Raw genomic sequence first — 26,306 nt, 5'->3', positions numbered from 1 at the left:
TTCTCCTGCTTCAGTCAGCATAGTAAATGCATCAAAGACCAGTGGAAGGGTGCAACAAACAAAGACTCAACCACAGCTGACAGAGTGGACGGCTGGTCTACAGCCAGAGAGAAGTTTGATCCTCTGTGTATAATGTTGCTGTGTGTGTGTGTGTGTGTGTGTGTGTGTGTGTGTGTGTGTGTGTGTGTGTGTGTGTGTGTGTGTGTGTGTGTGTGTATGTGCACGTGGAGGACAGAACACACAAAGCACAAAGAGGGTGAATAAACAGCATGTTACTGAGAGTGGAACCAGGCAGACATGTCCGATGAAACTTCTTTCCACAGAGGGCTTTGATCTCACTCTGATTTAAGCCTGTGTGTATCTTAAGTGACATCTCACTTTGTCACAAAGCTTTTTTTTGACTTTATGAATGATGTTCATCCTATGCATTCAGAGACCAGTGTTTACCACTGTTCCATCCATACTGAAAACCTTGTAAAATTAAAGACAATGAGCAGGAAAACTGATGTCTTAGTAACATCCTTTTACACTGAGTCTTGGATAAATATCTTTAAAAAGCAATTTAGTCTGTTTGCAATTACAGATACGAACGCCAGCTAATAAAGCAACCACCACAAGCACCCAGTCTCTGGGAGTTTGGACTACTGATTAACATCTAGAGGCTCTTCTGTGAAATTAACAGTTCAATGTGTCAATTTAAACAGGATTTAAAGCCTTGTAAGCAATGTTTTACCTGGATCTAAGCCTGGTATAGATATATACACTATGAGCCACATGTCATCTCTGCATGCTCTGTATAAACATTCACCTGAGTCCTGGATGTAGTGAAAATGCCCTGTGCGCAAGTCATCTGAGCTGTGCTCTGTCCGAGGAGAGGGAGGGCCTGGGGAGGAAGGTGGCTGGGTGTGGCTGGGCTTGCCCTTGGCAAAGCTATCAGCTGAATCTCCTTTCTGGAGCTGAAGGTACGCCTGCAGGTGCTCCTCCACCAGCTTCAGGCAGTTCAGATGTTCTTGGCCCCAAAAGACCTGTGGAAACAAGAGAGGGTAAGATGGACGGGATGGGACGGCGAGTAAAGAGCGTGGGACGGGGAAACGAGGGGAGACAGAGGAGAACGGGGATGTAAGAGCAAGGACAAGATGTAGGAATTAAAGAAGGAGAGATATATGGAAGTAAAGAAAGAAAGTAAAAAAAAAACAGACAGTGAAAAGAAAAAATCTAGACAGTGACACAGACTCACAGCTGATGCATAAATACCTGTGTCAACAATTATTCAGCTTTCTTTTCCAAAACAGGAAGTGAAGCAGTCAGGGTTACCCTCATCATCACCCCTTCACATCCTTACTAACATTACCTAACATAACCTTACATCCTCCGTACTTACCCGTGGCATTCCCCTTCCTATGCTCCATCAAAGCGGGTCTGTCTGGGGTTTGGACTAAGGACCAGGAATCTCTGAGTCAAAAACTCTTCACACATGGAGCTGCCTGCCTGTTTGCCCGCTACTCACTAGCTCGCAAGGGAGGGTTATGACTAAACTCTAAAAACAGGAAAATTTTGGGATTTTCTTTTTTTTTTTCTTCAAGTTTTTGGAAAGAAAGCATGAGAAGAAGGAATCGGAGGGAATTCCGGTGGTTTTGTACGGCACTTGATTAAAACACCACAAACGCCAATATTTGCAAAGGGAAACGTATGATTACGTATTAAGTGTTGAGTTGCAAGTGATGTTTCTGTTCATGGACACGCAATAAAAGCATTAAGGAAACATTCAAAACAGGGGAGGGCCAGGGGGTTACCCCTGAAGAAGTAATGTGGAATAATACATTAGTAATAATGTGTTCAGTTAGTCACATTTTCAGTTATGTAACTTTTCTCAGGAAAAAAGGCACACATAAGATATAACCCCCGCTCCACCCCCCAAAATAGCTCTATAATATTCCACCACTTAACCAGCAGATGTGACTCTAATCTACACTGGAATTACAGCATGCAGTTCCTACTGTCATCACTTCAGCTGCACAGAGGACAGAAGCCACGGCAGGAAAGCAGATTTAAGAAGAGTGTTAGGAGTGTGATGAGCTGCGTCTGTGGGTGCCAGTTTATGAATATTGTAAGGATTCATTTGAAAAGCAGAGGTGATATTTTAGAAGGTGATAGCATCGCCTCTCACTCAAACCCTCGAGGTTAAGTGTCCTTGAGCAAGACACTCAATTCCAACCAGGTGCAGAGGCGATGATCTGACCCTGACCTCTAAAAACCGTAGCTGTGCTGCTTGATAAATTATATGATTGAGGATGTTGAACTGATGACATAGGCAAACCTGTAGCAGGCCTCCCTTCAGGTCCAGCAGCAGTTTAGGGGGGCCGCTTTCAGGTCCAGGGCTGCCGCTGTGCCGACACCACCGAGCCTCCAGGGAGGTGGTGCAGGAGAACGGCCCCAGCAGGAGATGGCTCCGGTCCTTTAGCCCTGTCCTCACCAACACATCCTGCAGCTCCAGCAGCACAGAGGAAGCTTGAACTGCATCTAGGAAGACAGAAGAAGCAGAAATGATTGGCATGCAGAGAACAGGGTGGGACTCCAGAGGGAAAACAGAAGGTAAATGATGTGTCAAAAAAACATCTGGATTATGATGACACAGAATGTCTCGCTGACATCTTATGTACAAAATAATTTGTGGATAAAGTAGCAGAAGGCCCTAATTTATGATCATTTATAATAATTCAGTTGCACGAACGCTTGTGTGTTTGTACTAAGCTCAATTACAACAGTCAGGCACTGACAAGTTGACTTCACTGTATGTACTCAAAATATGTCCTGTTTAATAACAAACACACAACACGGTACATTTATCAAAATTTTTTATTGAAAATAACATATAAAACACACACAAAATATTCAAACTTAGAGGACTATTTTGTAGACTTTGAATTTTAGGTTTCAACTCACTTCTGCCCAGGTTCAGCAGCACCTGCTGAATAAAGTTAAAATGTTTTTCATGTGCAGCAGGTGCAGTTCATAAAGTGGATGAAACAGTAAGTACAACTGCTGTCAGTTCTTCCCTGACAACACTGCCTTCCAAGGTGACCCCTGCTTTTGAAAGTTAGAGGTCCTACATGTCTGTGGCGTTCTGATTGGAAGAAACCGTTCTTTTGGCTCCACACCAGCAGAGGTCTTCAACAGTAACGTGTCTGAAGGAATTCTTATCATCAACTGTGAAAGACCTGAAAGAAATGATAATATTGCCAGTTATCATTTTGAAGTAGTATTTTCATTTTACTCGCGAAAAAGTGATTTGTTTGCATTTTCTGACTCCAATCACTCAATATTAACAGTGTAATGAAATAAAGTTACTCAGAGAGTCTCTTAAAGTTGGACGCACCATCCCCAAAAAATAAGAGGAAGTCCCTGTGAGACAGGGCAACTGATTTCTGTTGGTGCAGTCTGCCAGTCTGAAAAAAACTAAATACAAATGGTCCACATGAACTTCTTATAACTTCAGTCCCCAAACAACAAAGAAGGAAAATGTACCCACCTTTGTTGCAGTATGTAGAGTTGACCAGTGTCATCTCAGCTCTTAGAGATGACGGTGAAAAAATGTTTAAATGGCAGTGTGCTTGACTGTAGATAAACCAGTACAGACAACTTATCCACTGCTGAGGAGAAGTCTCCTCAGCAGTATCCCTTCATAACAGCACAAAATTCTATGATTGGTTAAATATCGCAACCAAATTCTGTATTTTTATGTAATATTTACTCACTTGTTTAAGTGGAAAGAAACTCAGGGCTAACAGTGTGATGTCAAAGCAGCCTCTTTGAAAGAGGAAAGCAGGATTTTTCCCCTTTAGCAATATTTAATCAGCAGCTAATAACATACAACGTACAACAATCAGTTAATAAGACGAACTGGTGTGACTCCCGTTTCTCTCCTCGAACAGAAGTGATTTGGGGTCATGGTTAGTTTGAATCCATGTTGTTTCAAGTTCAAAGTTAGCGTTTGTGTGATTTGGGAAACTAAAAGCTTTAGCAGGCATGATGACGGTGAGAAAACCCTGATGGAATTCAGACAGCAGAGCCAAACGCCCACTCATCCTGAGAGAACCAAAAGTAGCAAAAACCCCAATTTAATAAGGAAAGTTTAAAGCATGATCCGTCCTTTCCATTAAAACAGAGATGTGCCACTGTCATCACAGACTGTCCTGAACTTGTCCTTTCGCTCCCATAAATCAGTGAAACTGAAACCCCTTCTACTAGTCGTTGACATGGGAGGGCTGATCTGGTCAGTTAAAGCTACAGCCGCAGCAGCCCATTTGGAAACCTCAGCCCTGGATGACTAATAGTACCCTGAGAAGTGGTTCTTTAAACATGCCTTTTAGAAATTCTCACTCCTGCCTGCTTGGCTGAGAGTCTGAAAAAGCAAAAGAAAGCAGCAGCAGCACACCTGTTTCAGTCCCTAGCTAGAAGTTATGTATTATAGTTCCAATCATTTCATTGTATGGCTTTAAAAATTTTAACAGTAGAACAGAAAAAAGACTGTTGAAAAGTTAGCATGCTGGACTGTCACTTTTAAAACAACAACAATAATAACAGCACAATAGTGAGGAGCAAACCAAAATCATCTGTCAAACTGAAAATTAACACCAAGAAGCCACACTGCAGGATATCAGTAAATGAATGGTTAAGCTTGTCCTTTAAGAACTCTACATATAACACAGTGTGATTTCCTGTGGATGGAAAACTGTATGCCTGACACACCAGGTCCATTTGGACAAATACCACAGGGCAAGTCCACGGTGTTCTGATTGGAAGAACAGAGGGATTTTTATATTTCAAAAAATGTTCCCTTATTTATATCTCAGTCCTGACTACTCTGGGCTTGGGTTTCACTTGGGGTAAAGCCTGATATGTGGGGTTTGAAGGAGTGATGGAAATATGAAGGGAGTGGGGGAAGAGGTGATAAATGAGGAGACAATAGATACAGACATGGAGGGAGGGAGAGACAAAAGCAGAGGTGGTGAGAGACAGAAAGACCTATTAGATGAAGATATGACACATAAGAGCAATCACATGTTTTCAGACTCGGTAAACTGACTAAAAACAACTTATTCAACATAAGAGCCCAATAACACAATGGGGGGGGGGGGGGGGGGGGGGTCCAATGAAAGAGGGCGTCTCTAGTATAAATCATTCTGGGGGAAATATTACACTGTGATGACTCATCTCTCTCAGGAAAGCCATTGTTGGTACAAGTTGGCAGTTTACCTGCTAACATCTTCTGGTGTTAAAGTGCAGAGAGAGGGCTGTTAGATATTACTCACTGAACTACGGACATCAGGTTTATTTTCATGGCTAGGATTTATTAGACGGCACGGGCGGAACTCCCACACTGGCATGTTAAATCCAGAACCTTTAATTCAAACACGTGTAAAAGGGTGCACAGAAACAGTACATCCCAATGCCTGAATACATACACATGTATATGCAGACGTACAATCTGACGCAGGTGAACAAGTGGAAACAAATACACCCACGTACCCATTTGCGCTCACACACAATGTGTATCAAAGCATTCTGTCCTGTCTCACCACGCGTCATTTAAAGCCCAGTTGACCGCAGCATCCTGGTGTTAAAGCCAGAAGCAGGAGCCAGCACTCCCAAAAATCACCCTAATTGGGAGTGGTTTTAACGAGGGGGAATCCCTTTCTTTCTTCATCCCTAACTCCATTCTTCCATCCAGGCTGAATAATAGTCACAGGCACATTTCTCCATCCTCTCTCCATCCCTGCTTTTGCTCTGAATGACCATATTATTGCTTTGTAGGTTTGTCTCCAGAGATGTGTCAGCAGACAGCCCAAAGACATTACACTGCTGAGCTGTGAAGTGCTGTTATTAGCAGGAAGGAGTGGAAGGAATGTTAAGGAAAAAAAAAAAATCAAACTGGGAAAGTACTGGAGCATGAGGCAGGCACTATCTATGTGCCTTCATTTTATACACACAGATGTGGCCAAAAGTGCTGGTACAATTCCACTTAAAAAATGAAAAACCACAATTTTCTCTGAAATAAGTGGAAACTGAGAGTAACTGGCATCCACTGTTCTCTGTTCCATATTTAGAACAGACGAGTGGCTTTTGATTTTCAATGGAGCTCATCGTTTTAAATAACAAAAGAAATAAAATGGTGCTTTAGGATGTAAGTTTTGGGTCATTCTCCCGTTGCAGGGGACACGACCTGTGACTGAGACAGAGCTCTGACAATGGACAGTATGTTTTGCTCCTTGATAATCTTCTGATTTCATTGTGTCCTGCACAGATTCAAGGCATACCCCATATCCTAACTGAGCCTCCTCACAGTGGAGATGGTGTACTTTACTCTGAAAGCTTCATTTTTTTTTCCTTCTGTGAACATAGAGCTGATGTGACTTACCAGAAATCTCAAATTTGGTTTCATCTGTCCAAAAAAAATTCTCCCAGAAGCACTGTGGCTTGTCCACATGCATTTTAGCATGGTGTGGAGATGAATAAGTATATTGTGTTATGCCACTGTTAATTATACAGTTGTCCCATATGGAGAAGTCATACACGCTCGCACACAGACACTGCGGAGTAAACGAACAGCTGTTGTTTTGGGGGTATTTGAGGCGGCTCCACTTCGTGTGTTTGGGGTTTAGAAAACTGGCTCAGTGGGAGCTGAATGAAATGAATCCAGGCGAATGAAATACACACACACACACACACACACACACACACACACACACACACACACACACACACACACACACACACACACTTACTGAGAGGAACTAACTTTGATTCATCATAGATCTTCACACACTGACTTACACCTGGTATTCTCATGCTGTCACAGTAGACCTTACAGTAAAACAGTGCACACGAGCACACATCCTCTGCAGCCTAATGTACAACCTATAACACCCGAGGAACAAAGTGGGTGGTGGAACAGGGTGGATGGAAATCTTCCTAAAGTGAAATACATCTCTGGCAAACTCTTGGCTGAGATTAGATAGGATCTGAGACTGATTTACCGTGTCGGTTTCTCCCTGGCAGCCGTTATCTGACCACTGCCTGGCTGATTTATACCCCGGGACGTACTGGTATCAATTAGAAGAAACCTAAAGGAGTCATTACCTAACGAGCAGAGGCCCCTGAAGACTGTCTGGGATGGTAAGAGTAATAGAAGTAATATACTGTCACTCACCACAGAAATACACTATTCACTCACCACAAGACCACTATAGGACACTAGAGGAAACTGGTTTCGTAGCAGGGGACACACTCAGCCAAAATGGCACAGTGCAGGGACATGTGTGTCATCCAAGCCGTTACAAATACAGTAACTGATGAGTGTTTATGAGTTACATATGGGTTCAGTGACAGCTGTAATGCATAAGCAAATTACATATGGTAGATATGGATTCATTTCTTAATATTCAACGCTACATATATGTGTATGAAGATATGGTCAAACAGAGAGATCTTATTCCCATAACTGGAATATTCACTTTATGCCATTCTGTTACCCAATGAAAGCCTGATGGGTTCTGACAAATTATCGGGTTTTAGGTCAAGTTCGGGCCATCGTGTTTCACACAGCTTCAGGCTTGGTTTGGTTTTGGTTATTTTCAAATGTAATAACTCTCTCTGGCAGATCCAGTGGTGTGTGTCTATCTGTGTGAGTGTGTGTGTGTGTCTGTGTGATATGCTGCGAGTAGGACATGCAGTGCCCAGCAGGAAAAATGAAAGAAACAGCAGGACTAGCCTAATGTTATGCGTTGCATTGGCCTGGCAAACTAGCACTCAGTAATGGAAGAAATGAAGAATAATAAATAAAGAAGAATAATGTTGCTAAAGCAGAGCCTCAGTACACAGTTAAACCATACGGCCTTAAATGACCTCTGACTGTGCTTGCACATAGTTTTGTTCTGTATTAGAACTGTTCACTCTGCGTTTACTGTCCTCGTTCATCTGATCAATACTGGATTTAGGTAAAGTTGAGCATGATGTGGACAAAGAGGTGACGCAGATAGTTTCACCTGCAAACTGAGTCATGTTATAACCACTGAACATTTACCTTTGTACTGTTTTGTAGCCGCTTGTGTTTTGTGCTGGTGGGCCACAGTGCCTTATGCTGTGTAGGTATTATTGCCATTTTCACATTAGCTCTGGTATATTTCAGTGGTGAATTTATTTAGTACCTGGCTAAAACCGATCTCATGTGATCTCAGTGACTTTGACCGTGACATGATTGAGCTGGTTTGAGTGTTTCTGAAATCTCAGAATGAAAACAAAAATCATCCAGTGGCTCACTTTGGGCGGTGTTCTTGATAAAGTGCTCTGTGAGTGTACACCCTGCACATGCAGGAAATTAGAGAAACAATTAAAATACTGCACAAATGCTCCACTGAGACTAATCTATTGAGGTTTTAAGACCGCATACTGAATTTAGCCCTTTTCCTTCTTTCTACACATAATAACTAACCAGAAGTCAGCTAACCTGTTTGGTTAAATCAAGCAGTTTGTTCATGTGCTGTTGAACAATTGGGAAGAAATGGCAACTTTTAATATCCATCAAGTCTTTGCTTGTAGTAAGTATTGTTACACTAGAGCTGAAAGACTTGGTAAATTAATCGATAAGTCGACTGCAAAATACACAACTGCATGCTGGGAGGCCTCAGTGTTCCTCTAAACATAAGCTGTGAACATTTAACAAAGACTGCTGTTAAAAACAGCTGCAAACTCTTTTTCTTGTGGTTCTCATTTATGTTTGTCTCTGATAGTCGACAACAACAGTCTCACAGCTTTCTTACACTTCATGTCTCTGAACATCTAACTGCAATACTTCTTCACCTTGACCGAGCAACTTTGCGTGCTGACAAATACCTTGCTGGACACTTCCACCTCCATGTCTTCTCTGTGACATGTTTCTATTATTAATGCAGCGAAAACTATTTATTAGCTGGCTTAAGTTGCCAAATCACAGCTGGGTGTATTTCCAAATATAAATCTCTGTAAGTTTGGCTTTGCTCAGCTCTGCTTCTCCCGAACTATTGAAACAGAAATAATATGATAAATGGAAAAGAGTGGCTTTCTTTCAGCAGAGTAAACACACTGACACTGACCGTAATTCAAAAGTTGGCCTGGGAAACAAAATAAAACTTGAAAAAAAAAAAGAAAATGAAGTGACATAAATAAATAATGGGTAGTTTTCACTTCATTCAAAGAACATACATTTTCCTTTACGAGTGTGCTGGAGTAAATCACCATGAAAAAGCAAGGGTTTCCACAGAGGCAAAAGACCGAGGAGAAAGCTTTGCATATGTGTATGTATATGTTGTTGTATGCATATAAAAATGTGCGCACTAGAAACAGAGTCTGTCATTGTGTGTGTGTGTGTGTGTGTGTGTGTGTGTGTGTGTGTATGTATGTGTTCTTAGCAAATCGGGGGCACTCTATGGGCAGTCTGACGGAGAGCTGAGAGATTAGGGAGGGTCTTGTTTCATGGACCTTAAGACATCTGTTCTCTCTCTCTTGCCCACCTCCCAACCTTTCTTTCATTGAACTATAAATGCCCCCCTACCTTGGGGAGGGGTGAGTCGTGGACGGGAGGGAGGAATGCGGGGCTTCCACTTGCTTTTCATTAACACAGGATCTGGTAACACACCTCACTGTCAACCTAATCCCCTCTCTCTCCATCTTGTCCCCTGGCAGAGGGGGGCTGCCATGACCAGGTACAGAGCCCCAGATGTTCCTTGGATGAGGGGGGTGGTTGACTGGGTCTTCACCCCTCTGCAGCTATGGACGTACGCTAATGAAGACAGGGTGGGGCGGAGTGAGTGCAAAGACACATACAGAAGAGACCCCTGTTACTGCTCACACAGAGTAATCTGCCTCTTCTGTTCTCCACCTCTGACCTACATCATATCTCCTTTATTTTGTTATCTCTCCTTTTGCTTCCTTTCTACCTTTCTCCTTATTTCACTCAACTTTTTTTCCTCTCTTCTGTGCTGCTTCAACTCCAACTTTTCCTTTCTCCTTTCCACTCGGTTCTGCTATTCCTCTCTTTGTCGAATAATGTTTCATTTCCTGCGACTTCTTTTATCTGACTCCTCCTTCGCTCCTCTTACATTTCTGTCACTACATCTCCATAATTTTTTTTCTCTATCTCCATCGCCCTCCTGCTTCCCTTCTTTCATAACTCTTCCCCCCCTCCTGCTTCCTCTTACAAACTGGCATCATCCTGAGGTCTACTCAGGATGTAGTCCATCAATCTCCGCCTGCTCACTGAGAAGCAGCAAGGCAACGAAAGCAGCAGCAGCAGTAGTGGTATGTACTGTAGCAGTAGTAATACTACATTCTCCTGTCTTACATCTCTCATGTACAGCTTCTCCCAGGGGGGTCATTCCCTCTGACTTATTGTGGCAGCTCAAATGCTCAGCCTTACAGAACGGGAATCCTAACCTTTATCTTCGTAAAATTCCAAGGTATCCGTTTTCTGAGGTATGGAGCGGAGCGGAGAGGCCGGGTGGTGGTGAGTGATGGAGGCGGTGCAGCTAAGGCTAAGAGTCAGCAGATACATCTATTGTCGCCAGTGATCGGTCTGTGTAATTTGAGACAATTTGTCTCCTTTGGATGTCAACAAATCTGGAAACACTATGTGAAGAAGCCCTCTGGGAAAATAATCATGTGTGTTGCAACAAAGATCTATAAGTGTGCTAAAGTTATCAAGAGAGAAAAAAGGAACAACCGGGTGAGACAAACATGTTATTCAGCAGAATAACTTGTTAAAATTACTTTAAAAGGCCTTTTCCCACGCAAAAATAAAGATCCCCTTTGTGGGCATCTGGTGCCATGTAAACTTTGTAGCTCTCCAGTGGCAACATACACAGGTGCTGCTCCACATGCAGTTTGAACTTGCTCTCAGAGATGAGGCAAAGAGATGAAATATCAGGGCCCATAATGAGATCTACATAGAGGATTTTAAACCTCTCAGGTATTTCAGAGAGCTCTCATGTATGATATACGAGCCGCTGAACGAAACTTTTACTGCACATGATGACAGCATTAGTTTTATGGGCAGTTATTATAATGTCTTGTTCAGAACATACATGATGTTATGTTTTCTGAGCCGTAACAACAAAGAGTTTGGAGCCAAACTGCGCATGAATGATCCAGTGGATGTCAATAAACACCACTGGTCGTGATCCCATTATTTTTATTTGTGTCCAGTCAAACTGTAATGCCTTCAGAGCAGCGAGGGCTCTGGTTCAAGATGCTGGTTAATGACGGGTAAAACAATACCCATGAAAAGACAAGGCAAACAAATCTATATTTCCTGTGTTTACTGTAAATGAATCAAAGAACTACTATTAACAAATCTCTTGAAAAGTCTTAACTATATGCAAAGGAAGAGCAATCTGTTTAAATCGTAGAATCATTTGAGTGGAAAGTGAGTGGGAGGGGATTAGCTTTCATATTAGCACAACTGTGTCTAAACTCTATTTCTTTTTCCATTGCATTGCACACGCTGTTTCAACTGTGTTTATTGAAGTATGGATGAAAGCTGAAAAGCTGGTGAAAATCAGGGCAGGGCAGGAGTGCTGACTATTGTGTCATCGTGCAGTTATGCAGATTTGAGTAAACAAAGTGCAAATTGTTTGAGGTTTTAATTAACATTTTCGACAATCATTTTATCTGAAGTAACCCTATATAACAACATCTGCAAAACAGATGCAGGCACTTAGGGAGCCCAGTTCCAGATCTGTCCTTGTCCCTTAGGCACCCCCAGCACAGGAGATGCGTTGCTCGGCGGCACCGAGGTACAAACCGGCTAAATTATGAGTCAACTTGTTCCTTGTTATCTGCTGCATGTGGCACATCAGCCCCTCACTCTCTTTCATCCCCCCGTTTCCATCTGGTCTCCAAGGAAGATGAGCCAAAAAAAAAAAAAAAGCAAAAACTGAAAAACAAACCAAAAATCCCTGATCATCTGTTGCAGCGCACTGGCTCACACCCAACGGCTCAGAGAAATTGGAAGCTTTTTAATTTATATTAGTATTAGCAGATCTGATTGTCATAATGGAAACACTGTGATGCCTCCTGGATAATAGTCGGTGTTGATGAAGTCAGGGTTTGGTCCTAACATGAAAACAAACATCTCGCTCTCGCACACACTCGTACGTTAGCGCATGAAAATATCACTCTCTCTAAGACCCTAATACACACAAACCCACGCAATCAAATACACACACACGGCCTCACACCAACTTAAGATCCAAGACTAACACAAACATCTCACTTTACAGTTTACTGACAAACCTTGTTTTTGGCAGATGAGGGCTTTGCTAGCATGTGTAAAAAACAGCAATATTCCAAATAATACTGAAAGCAATACTGTTATTTAGTTCCCAACCTTTCCCGGGGCGAGTGAATGACAGTGTCAGATCTTCCAAAAAAGGCTGAGACGTCACATTCTCTTCAACAAACAAGGGTGGAAAGTGGAAAGTCTGACTAAGTGCTACACCGTGTGACACTGATCAATAACTATTCAGAAAGTACAACTCTTTGTATGCACTCGAGCTTTACAACATATTTATACTTTTTCTCTTAATACAACCTGCTGTTTAATTACACGCATTCCTGAGGAACCATGCTACAACATTCCAGCTGCATTCCTAACAATTTTTAGTCTCCAATGAAGAACAAACATAAGAGCGGGGTGCACAGTACTTTAGAGTTTGTCCACATCAATATTTGTTTGGTTACAAAACATAATGACACGAAAAAGAACAATTTGTTCTCCACTACATTTTTTTATTGGATATTTGGAGCTTTGTGTAACTGTACTTTATTTTCAAAGGGCCTGGACTGGTTCCTGTTGGCTCATATGGTGAGCTAGTGTACTAGACAAATGACACGCCACAAAAAAAAAAAAGCATGTACATTTAGTGTTGTGTACTACAGAGTCTTAAAATTGTGGTTTCTTTAAAATATGATCAAATCTGCCAAATGGGGTGAAGTCATTGCAGTTGTTTCCAATGTAGCTCCACCTGTTTCAAGAATTTCCTTGAAACAAGTGGCAATATCTTGAAATAAAGCAGAATAAAATGGATTACATCACTGGTTTGATGTTTTTCCACTTTTCGCATTAAGAAAAAGTAACAGTGAGTCATTTAAGGTCCAGTTTCCTTGTTACTTTAAAGTGTTCAAACACGGGTCATTTACTCAGATGGTAAGGAGTTGGAGAAACGAAAAAAAAAAAAAAAGTTTCGACAATCTGAAGAATGAGAAATCCTACATGTAAGAGTCAGTTATAGAGAGTTATGATACTGTAAAAGAAACTTTTTTATTGGCTGGTATAATTGACAACTAATAATTAACAATTATATGAGGTTTTAAGTTTCCAGTTTAAACATAAAGGTTAACGAAGGGTCTATGAGGTTTTGAAAAACTATGACATTTAATATTTGGCTTCTGCATCCACGTTACAGCTGCCAAGTATGTTTTTCATTTTGTTACTTGATGTAGTGTTCAGTTGATTACAAATGAATCCAGCAAATTGCAGAAAAAGTGTTTTTATGTTCCAGTGCAACTGTCCTACTCCTCTTGTGCCTCTGTCCACGCAAGTTCAATGTTATGTTTTTAGTTTCTGCAAATTAAAGATGTTTGGGTTTTTTTTACTCACCTTCTATCCTCGGCCCTGGCTTCATGTTCAGACTTCCTGTCATGGCTGACACAGAGACAGTCACGCTGGGCCTCATTGGATGAGCCTCCGTCTCCATAACTACCACAATCTGGGCAGTGTGGAGAGAGATCTTATGGAAGGACAACCCCAGGGACCTGATGCTGCTGGTTTTGCCCAGAGCTGAGGCCTGATGGTGGGGGTCTGAACGGGAGACAAAGGACCTGGGCTGTGTCTTCGTAGGGGAGGAATGAGGTGTGGAGGAAGCAGACATGGGTTTACTGAGGGTATCCCACACGTGGTTTGGTAGGACTTTCTTCAGGTAGGCTTTGGCCTGCTCCAGCTTCGCCAGTGTAGGACTGATTTTCAGGGGGCGTGACAGCTCTATGTTCAGCTCAGCTGTGGAGAGAGAGAGAGAAAGAAAGAAAGAAAAAGGATTAAAGAAAAGGCATGAGAGACATGAAAGGGTGAAGAAAAGAGACTAAATTAAAGAACATGACTAAGGCTTTCAAAATTTAACAAACACCAACTCCGTCTGTGGACAGTTTCTGAGGAACAGAGCAGTATCTGTGCTCATGCTGATTTGTAATGATGAAGTATGAATGATAAAGAGAACAGGGCAGGAAGTAGAGAGAGCAAAGCTTTTGGATGTACACTGAGTAGTACAAACTTCTCCCATGTGTGCGTTCAGCTTGTGTTTGTGAGTGAGAAATTAATATTGTATATATTTCTTACTGTTAGCAATCTAGTGACAAACAGTTTAGTCTTCCTCATTGCTAAAACTGTGCCCCTTAAACTATATTAAACCCATGACACATACTGAACAGATTCACTCTTGGCTGAGGGCCCTTGCTCCTTGCTAACAACCTACTCTGTCACTGTCGTTTGGAAACTCACCATAAAGTGGATACAATCCATTTAGGGGCTTTAAGAAACAGGCAGGCTTCGTCAGAGCACCACTGAGTAAGATCTGTTGCTATCTACCCCATGGAATGCTGCATGGTACCAAGTCTCGTAAATCAAACTTTGAACTATTCTCTCCTCTCCTAATCACTCAGCTTTGCATGCAAGGACCTGTTAAATAACAGCTGGGTCCAGTCTCAATCTCTTTCTCCTATACGCACATGCAAGATCACTGGCTTTCTCCCTGTGATATCCTAATGTGACACTGCGGAATAGCAGAGGAGAATCTTCTGTTCATGCCAGCCACATAAATCCAAGGCTCCGCGGCATCTCCTGTTCTACGTCTCCCTCGCTCTCTGATGCACTACAGCCTTCAAACACTTGACTGGAATTTACAGAGACACATGACTTAACTCAATGCCGTTTTACACCACTTCCATTATCCCATTTTTCCACTTGGTCATGATGATGGGAGAAGGAAGCAGCTGAAAACAACAGCAGCTGTTTTTCATGGTCTCATCAAGGCACCAGTGTTTAGAGGCTTTTAAGGGTTTTAGGCCTCCTGTCTGTCTCCATCCCAGGTAGGAGCACTGGATGACATGACCAGGAGCGCTGCCAAGAGGGGAAGGCCAGCACACAGACACACTAACACGTGCACGAATGTATGCACACATGCGCATGCACACACACACACTCTGCCCTCAGGATTCTCTCTCATTTAATCCAGTGGAAGTAAGGCACTTGGTCAAATAGAAGGATGGCTGGAGAGAGGAACTGGAGGAAAAGATGGAAAGGAAAGCTGGATTTTGCTGTGCAGTGTAGCTTATCATTTCCACTTGACTTATCACCAGGAAACGTTCCAGGGGTGGAATAAATAGCCCGTACGCAGCTGTTCATCCAGGTTCCTCTGCTCCTCTCCCATGTTCTTTCACCCTTTCATCCTCTCCCCCTCCGTTTCATGTAGCTCATCTTTCTCCTTCCTCTCTCTTCCTCGGCCCTTTCTATCTTTTATTTTTCTTCCATCCCCTAAACTTACCAGCCCCTCCCTCCTCTGTAATCACATAAAGCTGTCTCCGATCACCCACTCAGGGCCAATGCTGGGGCCTGGGCCTTGTCTGGCTCTCCACACAGGGAGACCTGGTCTTGATTATCAATTGTCCTTCTTCGAAGTCTCTTTCTGCCCCCACCCTGAAAAACTCATTCTACTGTCCAGACCTAGCCAGTACTGGAGTGCCAGCATTACCTGTTTAACCCATCAGAAAGTCACCTGATCTCAGTAACCAGTGCAAAGGACCCAGCTTGCTATAATCCAAAGATCTTTCGAGCCTTAGCCTACATTTAACTTTAAATTTACCTAGGGCCATTTATCATGAGAAAATGTCCCTATACTGCGGCTACAACACGTTTATTAAGGACATTCCACTAAAATTAGATTCTTATTTGCTTCCTGAGGAGAGGAGAAGTTAGGCTTAGTTTCTGTGTCTCACTGCCTCAGTAGGCAGAGACCTGCCAACAACTGAGTATCAAGACAGATCATTTAGTTTAAAAACCATTTATGTATCCTGCTGCGAACAGATGTACAGTATGCCTGGAATCATCCCGGTCATATCTTTCTTATTGTTTCAAAAAATCAAAAACAGGTTCATTCAGTATATATATATAGGCATAGAGTAAGTTCACAGATCTGCAGAAAGAGAGAAACACAAAGTCAGGACCATGTCCAGACATGGCTGTGGGAGCTCTCTCTTCCTCCTATCAGAGCTACCACATACAGCTTCTTGCAGCCCTGTGAACGTTTTACTGGGCAGGGAGTGAATCATTTGCTTTTATACTCACTAGAAGCACAACTCAGACAGTGATGCAAACTGTTCTGGTTAATTGCTTGTTAACTTCACAGGATTATTGTAATGTCCATCAAAAAGATTTGTCTGTTGCCCACAACTGTGTTCCTGTTATTTATCATAAATGGAAAAGGGAACAAAGTTCAGCCTACAGCTGGTTTATTTATTCATAACAACCAAAATGCTACTGTTACATGCTGCAGTTCAACTGAGTGACATGCTTATCACTTCATAATTTAAGAATCCCTTATGAGGTTAACAGACAGTTGAAGGACACTTTATTTTACTTTTGCACCGTCAAATGACAGTAGGACAAATTTAAAGTTGTGTGAACTCAGAAACAACTCTCCACGGAGGACCCTGGAAAGGAAGGAGGCCGTAGCATCTGTACAGCTTCCCCTGGCTTTGTCCAACAACCAGTGGAGCACATTTTTACTGCATTGGAGCGAAGACAAAAGATTTATCTTTGTAGAATTCTAATGAAATCACATCACACCATTATCTGGCCGTTAGTCAAGCACATACACATAATATGCTTAAGTTTGAATGTTTCTCTGGAACTGATGTGAGTGTGAGTGAGACTGTCCTTACAGTGATGTTTCATGTGGTTTCACTATCCAGGCGAAGGCATAAAAAGAGGAAACTAAAACCTCACAACAGGAAAGGAAAAAAAAACCAGAAACTATTTACAAGCCATGATGGACTTTTTTTTTTTTTAAGACTAAGCTGCAAAATCCTGTATTTATGGATTGCGATGTAACACAGCACTATGATAAAGACTTCTCTCAACAATATACACACCTCTTTAACACTGTAGTGAAAAAGGAAAAGTACAAATAATCTCATTTAACATTACTTACAATGTTATTCTTCAGAAGGGCGAAGAGAGACAGCAGAGGTTTTTTTTAAAAAGGCAGAAAATAATCATTTTTGAAAGAAATGTGGTGCTTTCATCACCAAGCAAGAACAGTGGCACTCTGACACACACACAAGTGCTTTTATTGGAAAAATCTTGGCTTCAGCTGTAAGACTAACGGCTATTTTAACATGGCTGTCAGTGGAAGGCCTGTGCAAGGAGCAAGCGTCGAGCCTGGAGGTTGAGAGGTGGTGTTGGTCTTCATATACCTTTAAAGAAGTGGCCTTAATGTGAACAGGCTGGGGGGAATCATAGACTGGCCCTTCTCAGGTGTCACCCTCTATTAGCACTGGAGAAAGTGGGAGATCAAGGTCTGACAGAGGCACATACACACACATATATAACTCTGCAAAGTGGTGGGGGGAGATCAACTATGCTTATTACCCAGGTTACTGTGCCTTTTTGGCAAGGTCATACATGACGCCATCCCCACTTTGAACCTGGTGTCGGGAATATGTGTGTGTGCAAACACCACAAACATTGTTTTCATTCCCACCCCACCTTTGATTTCTCTCGCTGACTTTTACGCTTGACTCTTGGCAGCAGAAAGCCTGTGTCAGACACAGGTGGCAGTGTGTCAAATTACACAGGGCCCATATGTGAAGGGCATGTGTGGATGTCTGTGTTTGTAAGTGCCAATAATTTTTTTGGAGGTATATCTGTAGAAGCCCACTGTCACAAAAAAGAAAAAAAAAGAAGGCTCATACCAAGAAAGGCCAGTGACACGCACCTCAGATGCCATCTGACTCGAATTAGAGTGGTTCTGGATGGTTCGGAGGGGCACGGGCTTGTATACAGTAACTGACAACATTTCTACAAACCTATGGCTTGACGGGAACCAGGGACACGGGAGAGTAATGGTTCCAATTTGTTCTAGCTAATCTATCACCTGCTGCTTCTCTACAGAGGGCTTGGATGATCTCTTGTCTCCAAGTGGTAGCAGTTACCTCTGGACTTGTTCACTGACCCTCTCTATGACTGGAACTGAGTAAGAAAGATGAGAAAGGCAGGGAAGGAAAGTGTATGAGTGTTTGTGTGTTCGCTGGTCAATCACCGAACCCATGTCGGAAAAAACAAACCCAGCTCCGGCCTTTTTCATGTGCGTGTTTGCTGGTCAAGCCTTGAACCCCTCTGGTTCTGAAAAAAATCTGGCTTCCTGTCTGTATCTGCATTAGTAGTGTATATGTAAGTGTGTGTGTGTGTGTGTGTGTGTGTGTGTGTGTGTGTGTGTGTGTGATGAGCGGCTGCTGAGTGAGGGTCAATGCTGTAACACCATCCAATTTACAGTACACATGTTACAAGTGTTTCCCACTCAGCATCCTTGGGAGGGCAGCTTTGATTGGTCTAGCAGAATAAATGCTGCTGAAATTGCGAGCATATTGCTGTAAACACACAGCAAGATGTGGCCTCATGGCAGTCTGCTCTCTGTTTGCGCTTCGTTGAAATAAATCAAATGTGAAGCATTGTTGAATCAAAGTAGAGCTGCCAGACATGATACATACACATCGCAGCACAAACACACAGCGACAGACAGCTATAAAGACTTGCACATGCAAATAAACCATCTCTGAAAACAACAGGGGACAGACAAATAAAATGCTGGTTGTACTTTTTCTTCATAATCCGGTCTTCATAGGTCCTTTGTTTATTCTTCCTTGCACTGCTTTTTGTTTCATATTCAAAATAAGTGACTCCAAACTATTAAACTCCCCTGAGTGGAGGCATCAAGACATGTCTTACCAGGTCAGGAAATGTACCTAACACCCATTAATGATACAGATGCTTCAGTTAGGACTGAGAAACGTTTCAGACTCGAAAACAGTTCCTGTTTTTCTCCATGTGCCATCTAAACAACAACAATTTGTGTATTCCACAAGAGTCAGCATCAATGCACAGATTCCACTGCTCTTTGTAACTTCTTCCTTTGCTCCTCCATCCCTGAAGAGGATAATTATCTCTACCAGATAGTCATCTAACCAAACAACACACAGTTGAGTGTGTGTGTGTGTGTGTGTGTGTGGGTGATGGGGAACCAGTAGCATGTGTGGTCAATTCTAGGTATTTCCAGCAGAGCCTGTCCTGAGGCAACCTCACGCTGAGGCTGGATTCCCTCTGAATCATTTGGGAGGTTGCTGTTTGTGTGTGTGTGTGTGTGTGTGTGTGTGTGAGTGATTATGATTGAAGTCATCATACTGAGACAAGGACAGCTCTGCTCTTTTCTAGTTCCAGGGAAACACCTGAGTGTAACTGCACAGTGTCGGGGTCTGCACTGCACAGCATGATGTGTATTATCTATAGAAATATGACAGGCAGCAATCTTGTTAAGAAAGTAAATGGCAAAATCAACGCTGAACGTTACGCAAATTCTAAGTGATAAACCAAGTGAAATTAAATCTATTTAAATCTACTACACTTTTTGAATCTTTGGAAACAATACTGGATCTACTGCTGTTCGTCTTTCATGCATCTCTCCAAAGGGAGATCAGAGTCCAGCACAGAATCATGTTGAAGGACAGTCTCTCTCTCTGCTCACTACACTAACAGTGAATCTCTGTCAGAAAAGACTCATATTTACCATTTACAATCAAAACCTGACTGAGATTCTGATGTAATTCATGCCTCATTGAAAGGTCATGCTCACTGTAATTTGGCTGCTGGCGTCATTTGGAATGAGCAGAGGGGTAGATGGACAATGTTGGTGTAAGGTTGTATTGTGTGATTGCTGTGGTGCACAGAGAGCTGCATTGTGTTGTGCTGTGTGATTCCATAAAGACGGAGGAGCTGAGGGCTTTCTGCCGACAGTGGGGATGCGTGTAGGCGAAGGGGCTGCTCGTGTCCAGCCTGGATCTCCTTCCTGTATCACGCACAGTGTGTGTTCGTGATTGTATTCATGAGGGAGAAAGACAGACTGTATGTCAAAGTATATCCGTAATTGACTGTCAGTGTGTACGCATCTGCAACATCTGGCCTGCTGAGTTCAGGGAGCTGAACTCTGAAGGATGCCTTGTGCCTACACACACTCCATGAAATCCTCCTATGGATAAGAAGGTTGTGCATTCACGCTGCAGCCCACTCACACTTTGATTCATTGCAGCTCTGTTTGGATAAAATGTCAGCCACACCCTTAGGTCACCAGCCTTAGCTTAAAGCTACTCATATGGATATCATATCAGTCTAAAAATAGAGAACCAAACCCTGTGGAAGGCTAATCAACAGGAGCCTGTGGTCTGCTGTTGAAAGTGAGTAATATTCGTGATATCAGTGGCTTCCTGTAGAAAATATCCGCAATGGAATTTAGACTTCCCGTTATGTGCACATGCAGAAGAAAAGACTTGTGTGGTCGGTGTGTGTGTGTGTGAGAGAGAGAGATCCCTACCTGGTCCATTGAGGAAATCTTTGATCTGGAAGCAGAGCAGAGGGGGAGGAATGCCTGTTTTGCTGTCAACCTCTCCTGCTACTGTCTGCAGCCAAAACACACTGTAGTCAAGAGATTCTGGAAGAGTCTTTCCTGGGTCTGGACAAAAGGAGGAAAACGAAGAGATTCAGAGAAAAAAGAGGAGAGAAGGAGAAGAAGAGAACACAACAAAGAAACTGTATGTTAATAGATTCAACATTAAAAGATTTTACAGTTAAAAGATAAGTTCTGGCTCACCTAGGCACTTGTAGTCAGAAGTTACTCCTCTTAGGGCCACATCAAACACAGACAGCTCCATCCTCTGTTTGCGGTGGTGGCAGCTGAGCAGGGCAGAAGGCTGCATCACCTGGAGGTACAGGAGGGGTTCCAACACCTGGTCCCCAGCCCCTCTTCTCCCCGGTTGTCTCACTATGGTCACACCAAGCGCCTGGCGGGCCGAGGAGCGACTGGGAGTAGGCAGGCCATCCAAGGAGAGCAGGTTGCGTCTCGGGAGTGGGGAGGCCGGCTGGGAGGTGTTGCTGTTGAAGATGTCCTCAGCTGTCAGGCCAGCGAGGGAACTCTGTGCTGCTGGAGCAGGGTCTGGGGTCGGCGAGGCTGAGGCTGGAGGAGACTCAGACAGGACCTCAGGCTGGTTGAGGGCACTCTTTCCCACCTAAAGCAGATGTAGAAAGATCATTTAGTGCAGTGTTAAACCTTATTTTGTGCAAATTATTTGAGACATTGATTCAATAAGATACTGGAAACATTACTAGGGACTTTTGGTCCATAACAACTTGCCAAGATCATGAGTTTATAAGTTTATACAGATCCTGTTGAGATCATGCATAGACATTTAAAGTCTTTAGTCAGTGAGATGTTCAGTGAAACATTAATGGGAATAAAACAGTGACTAACTTAAGTTATAGTATAAAACACATCACTATATTGAATAAAATTCAGTTTTATAAATTTGGACTGTATGAAAATACCCTCATCATCCACATAATGTAACTGTAAAGTATAAAGTTCTATAAAAAGATACAGAAAAACTGTTCAATATTAATCCTTTGTGCTTATACATAAAGGCAATCTTCACATATATTATTGTTGCTGTTAATAATTACACACACGGACAACTGACAGATCTAGGAACTAACTCACGTCAGAGCTTCTATGTCAAAGGCTGTTTGTTTACCTTATCCCCAGACTCCTTCTTCTCCAGCGTGCTGGGGTTGTCGGACGATAAGGGAAGGGCCTTTGAGGGACTGGAGCAGGCGTAAGTCATGACAGACAGCCTGCTCGCTGTGAGAAAGATGTCGAAGGGGATGAAGCTGAGGTTCTTGGTGATGGTGGACTTGTGGGAGGGCCTCGCGATGCAGTGGTGGCTGGCACCGCTCTGCTGCTCTATTTGGACGATTCGGATACGCGCGCTGTCACTGCCAAAGCCGCTGTCCTGCCCAGTTCCGCTCTGACGAGATGAGGAGTCAACGCCCGTCACAGGGTTACGACTGCCGCGCTTCTGCTCGTGTCGGCGCACCTGCACAAAGAAACAGTGGAAGGAGAGGCCATGTTCACAGTGAATTATGTTGAACACTGAAGTCAACTGGAGATGGCTGAAAGATGGCTGTAAGAAATAATGCTTTGCTTGCTACCGTCATAGGCAGAGCTATGAAGTTTCCAGTTATATAAGCAAATGGTGATTTTCAAGAAGAACAACCAAAGTGAAAAAGAAGACAGAAAAAAGCCCCAAGGTTTCTGTGATCCTGGTAAAATCTGTGGCCATTGTACGTATTACTGGTACCAAACAAGATGCTCAGTGCCATTTGAAAACAAACACACACACACAGATTGCTGCTACCTCTGTAACTACACAAACACAGCTAAACATGTGCAACATCTTTATGAATGTGACAAACATAAGAATTCAATTTGCATTAAAACAAACTGCCTTATCTCAAACCAAACCAATATGGTTTGTTAGCATTACGGAAGGTGGGGGAGGGTTGGGGGGGGGGGGGGGGGGGGGGGGGTTAAGAGCATCAAATAAAAAAGGATGAAAGCTTTTTTCCTTTTTTTTTTTGGTAAAATTTGTTTCTTGTTTGGATCCTGGCTTTACAAGAGGACACAAACCAAATGACTCGCTTGATTGAAACCATGGACAAATTGACCAAAGAAGTAGAGCATCGCATAACCACAGAGACATTAAAGGCATGCTCTGGGACTTTTTCTGTGGTCTAAAAATCATTTTGCACTTTTTGCAATATTGGAAATGTCTTAAGAAAAGGGCCTCACCCCGGCAAATCAAATTGTTTCGTGCACTGACTGTGGTATTGTGTATAAAGCAGCTGAGACTTTATGCTTGGCTCCAACTAACGGATATCGAGAGAGTTCCAGCCGTTGAGGCAATAAAAAGCTTTCAGTGACAGATGCTATAAATCAATGTGAGTAGGTTGCTGGGTTTCAAGCAACAATGAAAATAGGCATCTTTATTCTGCTACCAAAGCATGCCATCTTCAAGACTATAAAGAAGCCGCCACTGATTCCCATGGGACGGGACTGAGACAAACATTTAACACTAAATGCTACCTACCAAATAATAAATTACTGGATATGTTTATGCAGAACTGACACGTGTGGGTAAAAAAAACAGCTTGAATAAACAGAAGCTTTTACTTTTTCAAAAATTTCCCATGCGCATGGAAAATATTTTGTAGATGCTGAGAAACAGTCACTTCAAACCATCCCCACAGAAAGCACTTCTCCTACAGCAGAACTGAGACCGACAGAGAGGCAGACGTAAAAATATTATTTTTAAAAAAAAGAGAAGGTAAAGAAGGCACATGTCAACAATGTGAGGCCACTTCAGTTTATTCAACCACTGAATCACATCAATCGAAGGGTCCTCTGACAGCTGCCTGCTTGACAGAGGCGTCATGAAGAGACTCAGGCCTATTCATCATCATCATTTCTCCCATGTTTCGTGTCCATGTTAATGGACGCACTGTCAGTTTCAATTAGCTACCGCTGTCTTTTGAAACATGATTATGATAAATTGAAAAATTCAAGGAACAGAGAGAGAGAGAGAGAGAGAGAGAGAGAGGGAGAGTTTTCAACAGACCCAAGGTGTGTCCCATCCTATCCCACCCTCGTCTGCCCCAACCTGCACATGGTTGCTATTAAAACATGTTCTCTCAGCTGCCCCCTCTCCTTCTCTACATCGCTCCCTCCCACCCTCTCCATGAGAATTTTAAATGTATATTATTGCTGTGGTGGAGATAGTGTTTCAAGACCTCCAGGCAAATACTAAGCCCACTGGCAGGACATTAGACAGAATACTTGACTTATTAGATATTTCCTATTCTAAACAGTGTCATCAAAGGCTAAGAACAAGAGCCATATAAAACACCGCGGCATGCCTGCCCGCCTGCCTGTTCTGTACGGCCCGGCTCATGTGTGGGGCTTCCATAGAACCGGCCTTGCCAGATTCCTCTCCTTTCCTTGGTCTAATGAGGACAGGATGTGTGCACTCTTTCTCTGTAGAAATGTAAGATTTTCCAAGCAATGGGGAGGGGAGAGAAGGCAGAAAAGGGCCTGGACCTGTCTCCATGTGTGTTGTGTTAAGCGGGTGAAACTTGTATTGAGGTAAGGAGGTATTTCAAAAAGGTACTTGGCAAAGGCAAAATGTCCACTCCAAGCAGCGCCCCATGTTGGAAGGGGACAAATAAGCTGCACAGCAGCTGGGAAAGAGCAAGAGCCAGGAGAAACTGCCAGATACTCTTTACGCTTCTCTGTCTCTCTTCCCAAGCTTAGGCTGTACACATGCATTTACAATTACAGCAAATACCCCGTCTTCTTTTTAACCACCACTACTAAGAGAGTGCCCCCTAAGCAAATTCTTGGTCTATATTTAGATGTGCTTACAAGTGGAATAAGGGATAATGGGGAGCACAAAGGGGGTGTAGAGGAAAAGAGACAATGAGAAAACATGCCACAGAGCACAGTTGTTCATTTAGTTTAAATCAAAGCATACAATCAGTGCATTCACAGACATGTACACATAAACACACACACGAAGTCAGCTGCATTTTGATCTCAGCTAGAGTTTTAAAGCACACAACTGCATTATTCCCTGTGTTTCTGGGCTTAGTTATAGCCTCACTGTGCTTACTCACTGAAAAAGAGAATAGGTATACACACAAAACATAAACCTGCGGCTCTTTAGTCTATATGCTTTAACCTTTCGCCAATTTATTCACTGACAGAGGGCAATAAATTCAGAATACAAACATGTACTGCAACTACAGGCCTGGTCCCAGCTGAAATCCCCTTTTTCCAACCATTACTTTCTATTATATTATATAATGGCTGCACTGAAGCGCTGTTTCCAGATCCCAATGCAATCTTTCTCTGGACTTAGTTGATCATGATCATGAATGTGCAACTACACACACATACACACAACCGCCCCCCCACACCCCCAACCCCAATCGGCCAGTCATGAAGTCATCCCCTCAGAGTCTCTAGGCAGAAAATTCTGGAAAATGGAGGATAATCCCCAAAGTGTGAAACCATGAGTCTCCCAAGTGCCAATCATATCAGAGCGCATCTGTACGACTTCTGACCCCTATTTCTGTCAGTATAACTCGGAACAGCTTGGCTAGAGGAAGGCTAATATGTGGAAGCAAATGTCACATCATCCAAATGCCACCCGTTTACAGTGTTGGCTGGCTAGTTGAATATGACAACATAACTTTTACATCTGAAATACCACATATGCCGCTGATCGTTTCCAGATGATTGAAAAGTAGGTTGCAATTCAGGTTCAGAGATCAGGGAACATGAAAATATGAATGTTTAAAGATGGTAGGGAAATTCATGGAAGTAGATAGGAAAGAATATAATAAATACAATCCAAGTAGCAAAGGTGACTATTATTCCTTTCAAAAGGGCCCTTTTAAAAGCCACATAACCCCACTGATGTTTGAAGCCAGTCAAATTGTATAATAAAGGCTCCCAGTGTGCCCAAGTTTACTTTAGGGGCACAAAATACACTAAAGAGGGACAAAAAAACCCCCCAAAAAGACTGGCCACTATGTTTTAAAAGACACTAGACAAAAAATATTTCTGCCACTAGCTTGAAATTACTAACAAAAAGATAAGAGCAATAATAAATGGCATGAGAATTTACAAAATGCCATGAAAAAAAAATCACAGAAACACAAATGCCAGTGCACAGAATAAATAAATATGACAGCACAGCATCATGAATAACTGAATGTCTGTTGTACTGGTGGAAGTATTGGTGAATGGATAGGTTTGCAGAGTGACACTAGGAAGTGTGCTAATTGTGGGAGAAGTTCAAGGCAGCGGTATAAAAAGAACTTAGCATTAGTGTTGAGTGAAAGAGGTCAGCAACTTGACACTATCAGAGACTTACAGAGCTGTTCAAAGAAACTGAAGCAATGTGGGGACAGAGAGCCAGAAACCAGAAACAAATTAGAAGCAAAATTTTTAACTATGTCATGTTTTCATCCAAAAACACACACACAAAAAAACAAAACA

General features: G+C 42.6%; 1 protein-coding gene across 3 annotated transcripts in view; it reads right to left on the bottom strand.

Moving 5' to 3' along the window:
• Positions 1–26,306, bottom strand: part of LOC121185668 (vacuolar protein sorting-associated protein 13B-like) — a 362,080-nt gene that overhangs the window by 113,228 nt on the left and 222,546 nt on the right. For all 3 annotated transcript variants that reach the window (XM_041043972.1, XM_041043973.1, XM_041043971.1), the window contains exons 35-40: positions 21,940–22,281; positions 21,003–21,417; positions 20,727–20,864; positions 13,694–14,089; positions 2,318–2,520; positions 809–1,025 (exon numbers count right to left, since the gene is read on the bottom strand). In XM_041043972.1, the coding sequence (XP_040899906.1) occupies positions 809–1,025; positions 2,318–2,520; positions 13,694–14,089; positions 20,727–20,864; positions 21,003–21,417; positions 21,940–22,281 (1,711 nt within the window). The remainder of the gene's footprint in view (positions 1–808; positions 1,026–2,317; positions 2,521–13,693; positions 14,090–20,726; positions 20,865–21,002; positions 21,418–21,939; positions 22,282–26,306) is intronic.

Source organism: Toxotes jaculatrix, chromosome 8 (genome assembly GCF_017976425.1).
Source record: "Toxotes jaculatrix isolate fToxJac2 chromosome 8, fToxJac2.pri, whole genome shotgun sequence".
Classification (NCBI taxonomy): Eukaryota; Metazoa; Chordata; class Actinopteri; family Toxotidae; genus Toxotes; species Toxotes jaculatrix.
The sequence above is the reverse complement of the archived record's forward strand: the minus strand, read 5'-3'. Positions and strand labels throughout refer to the sequence as shown.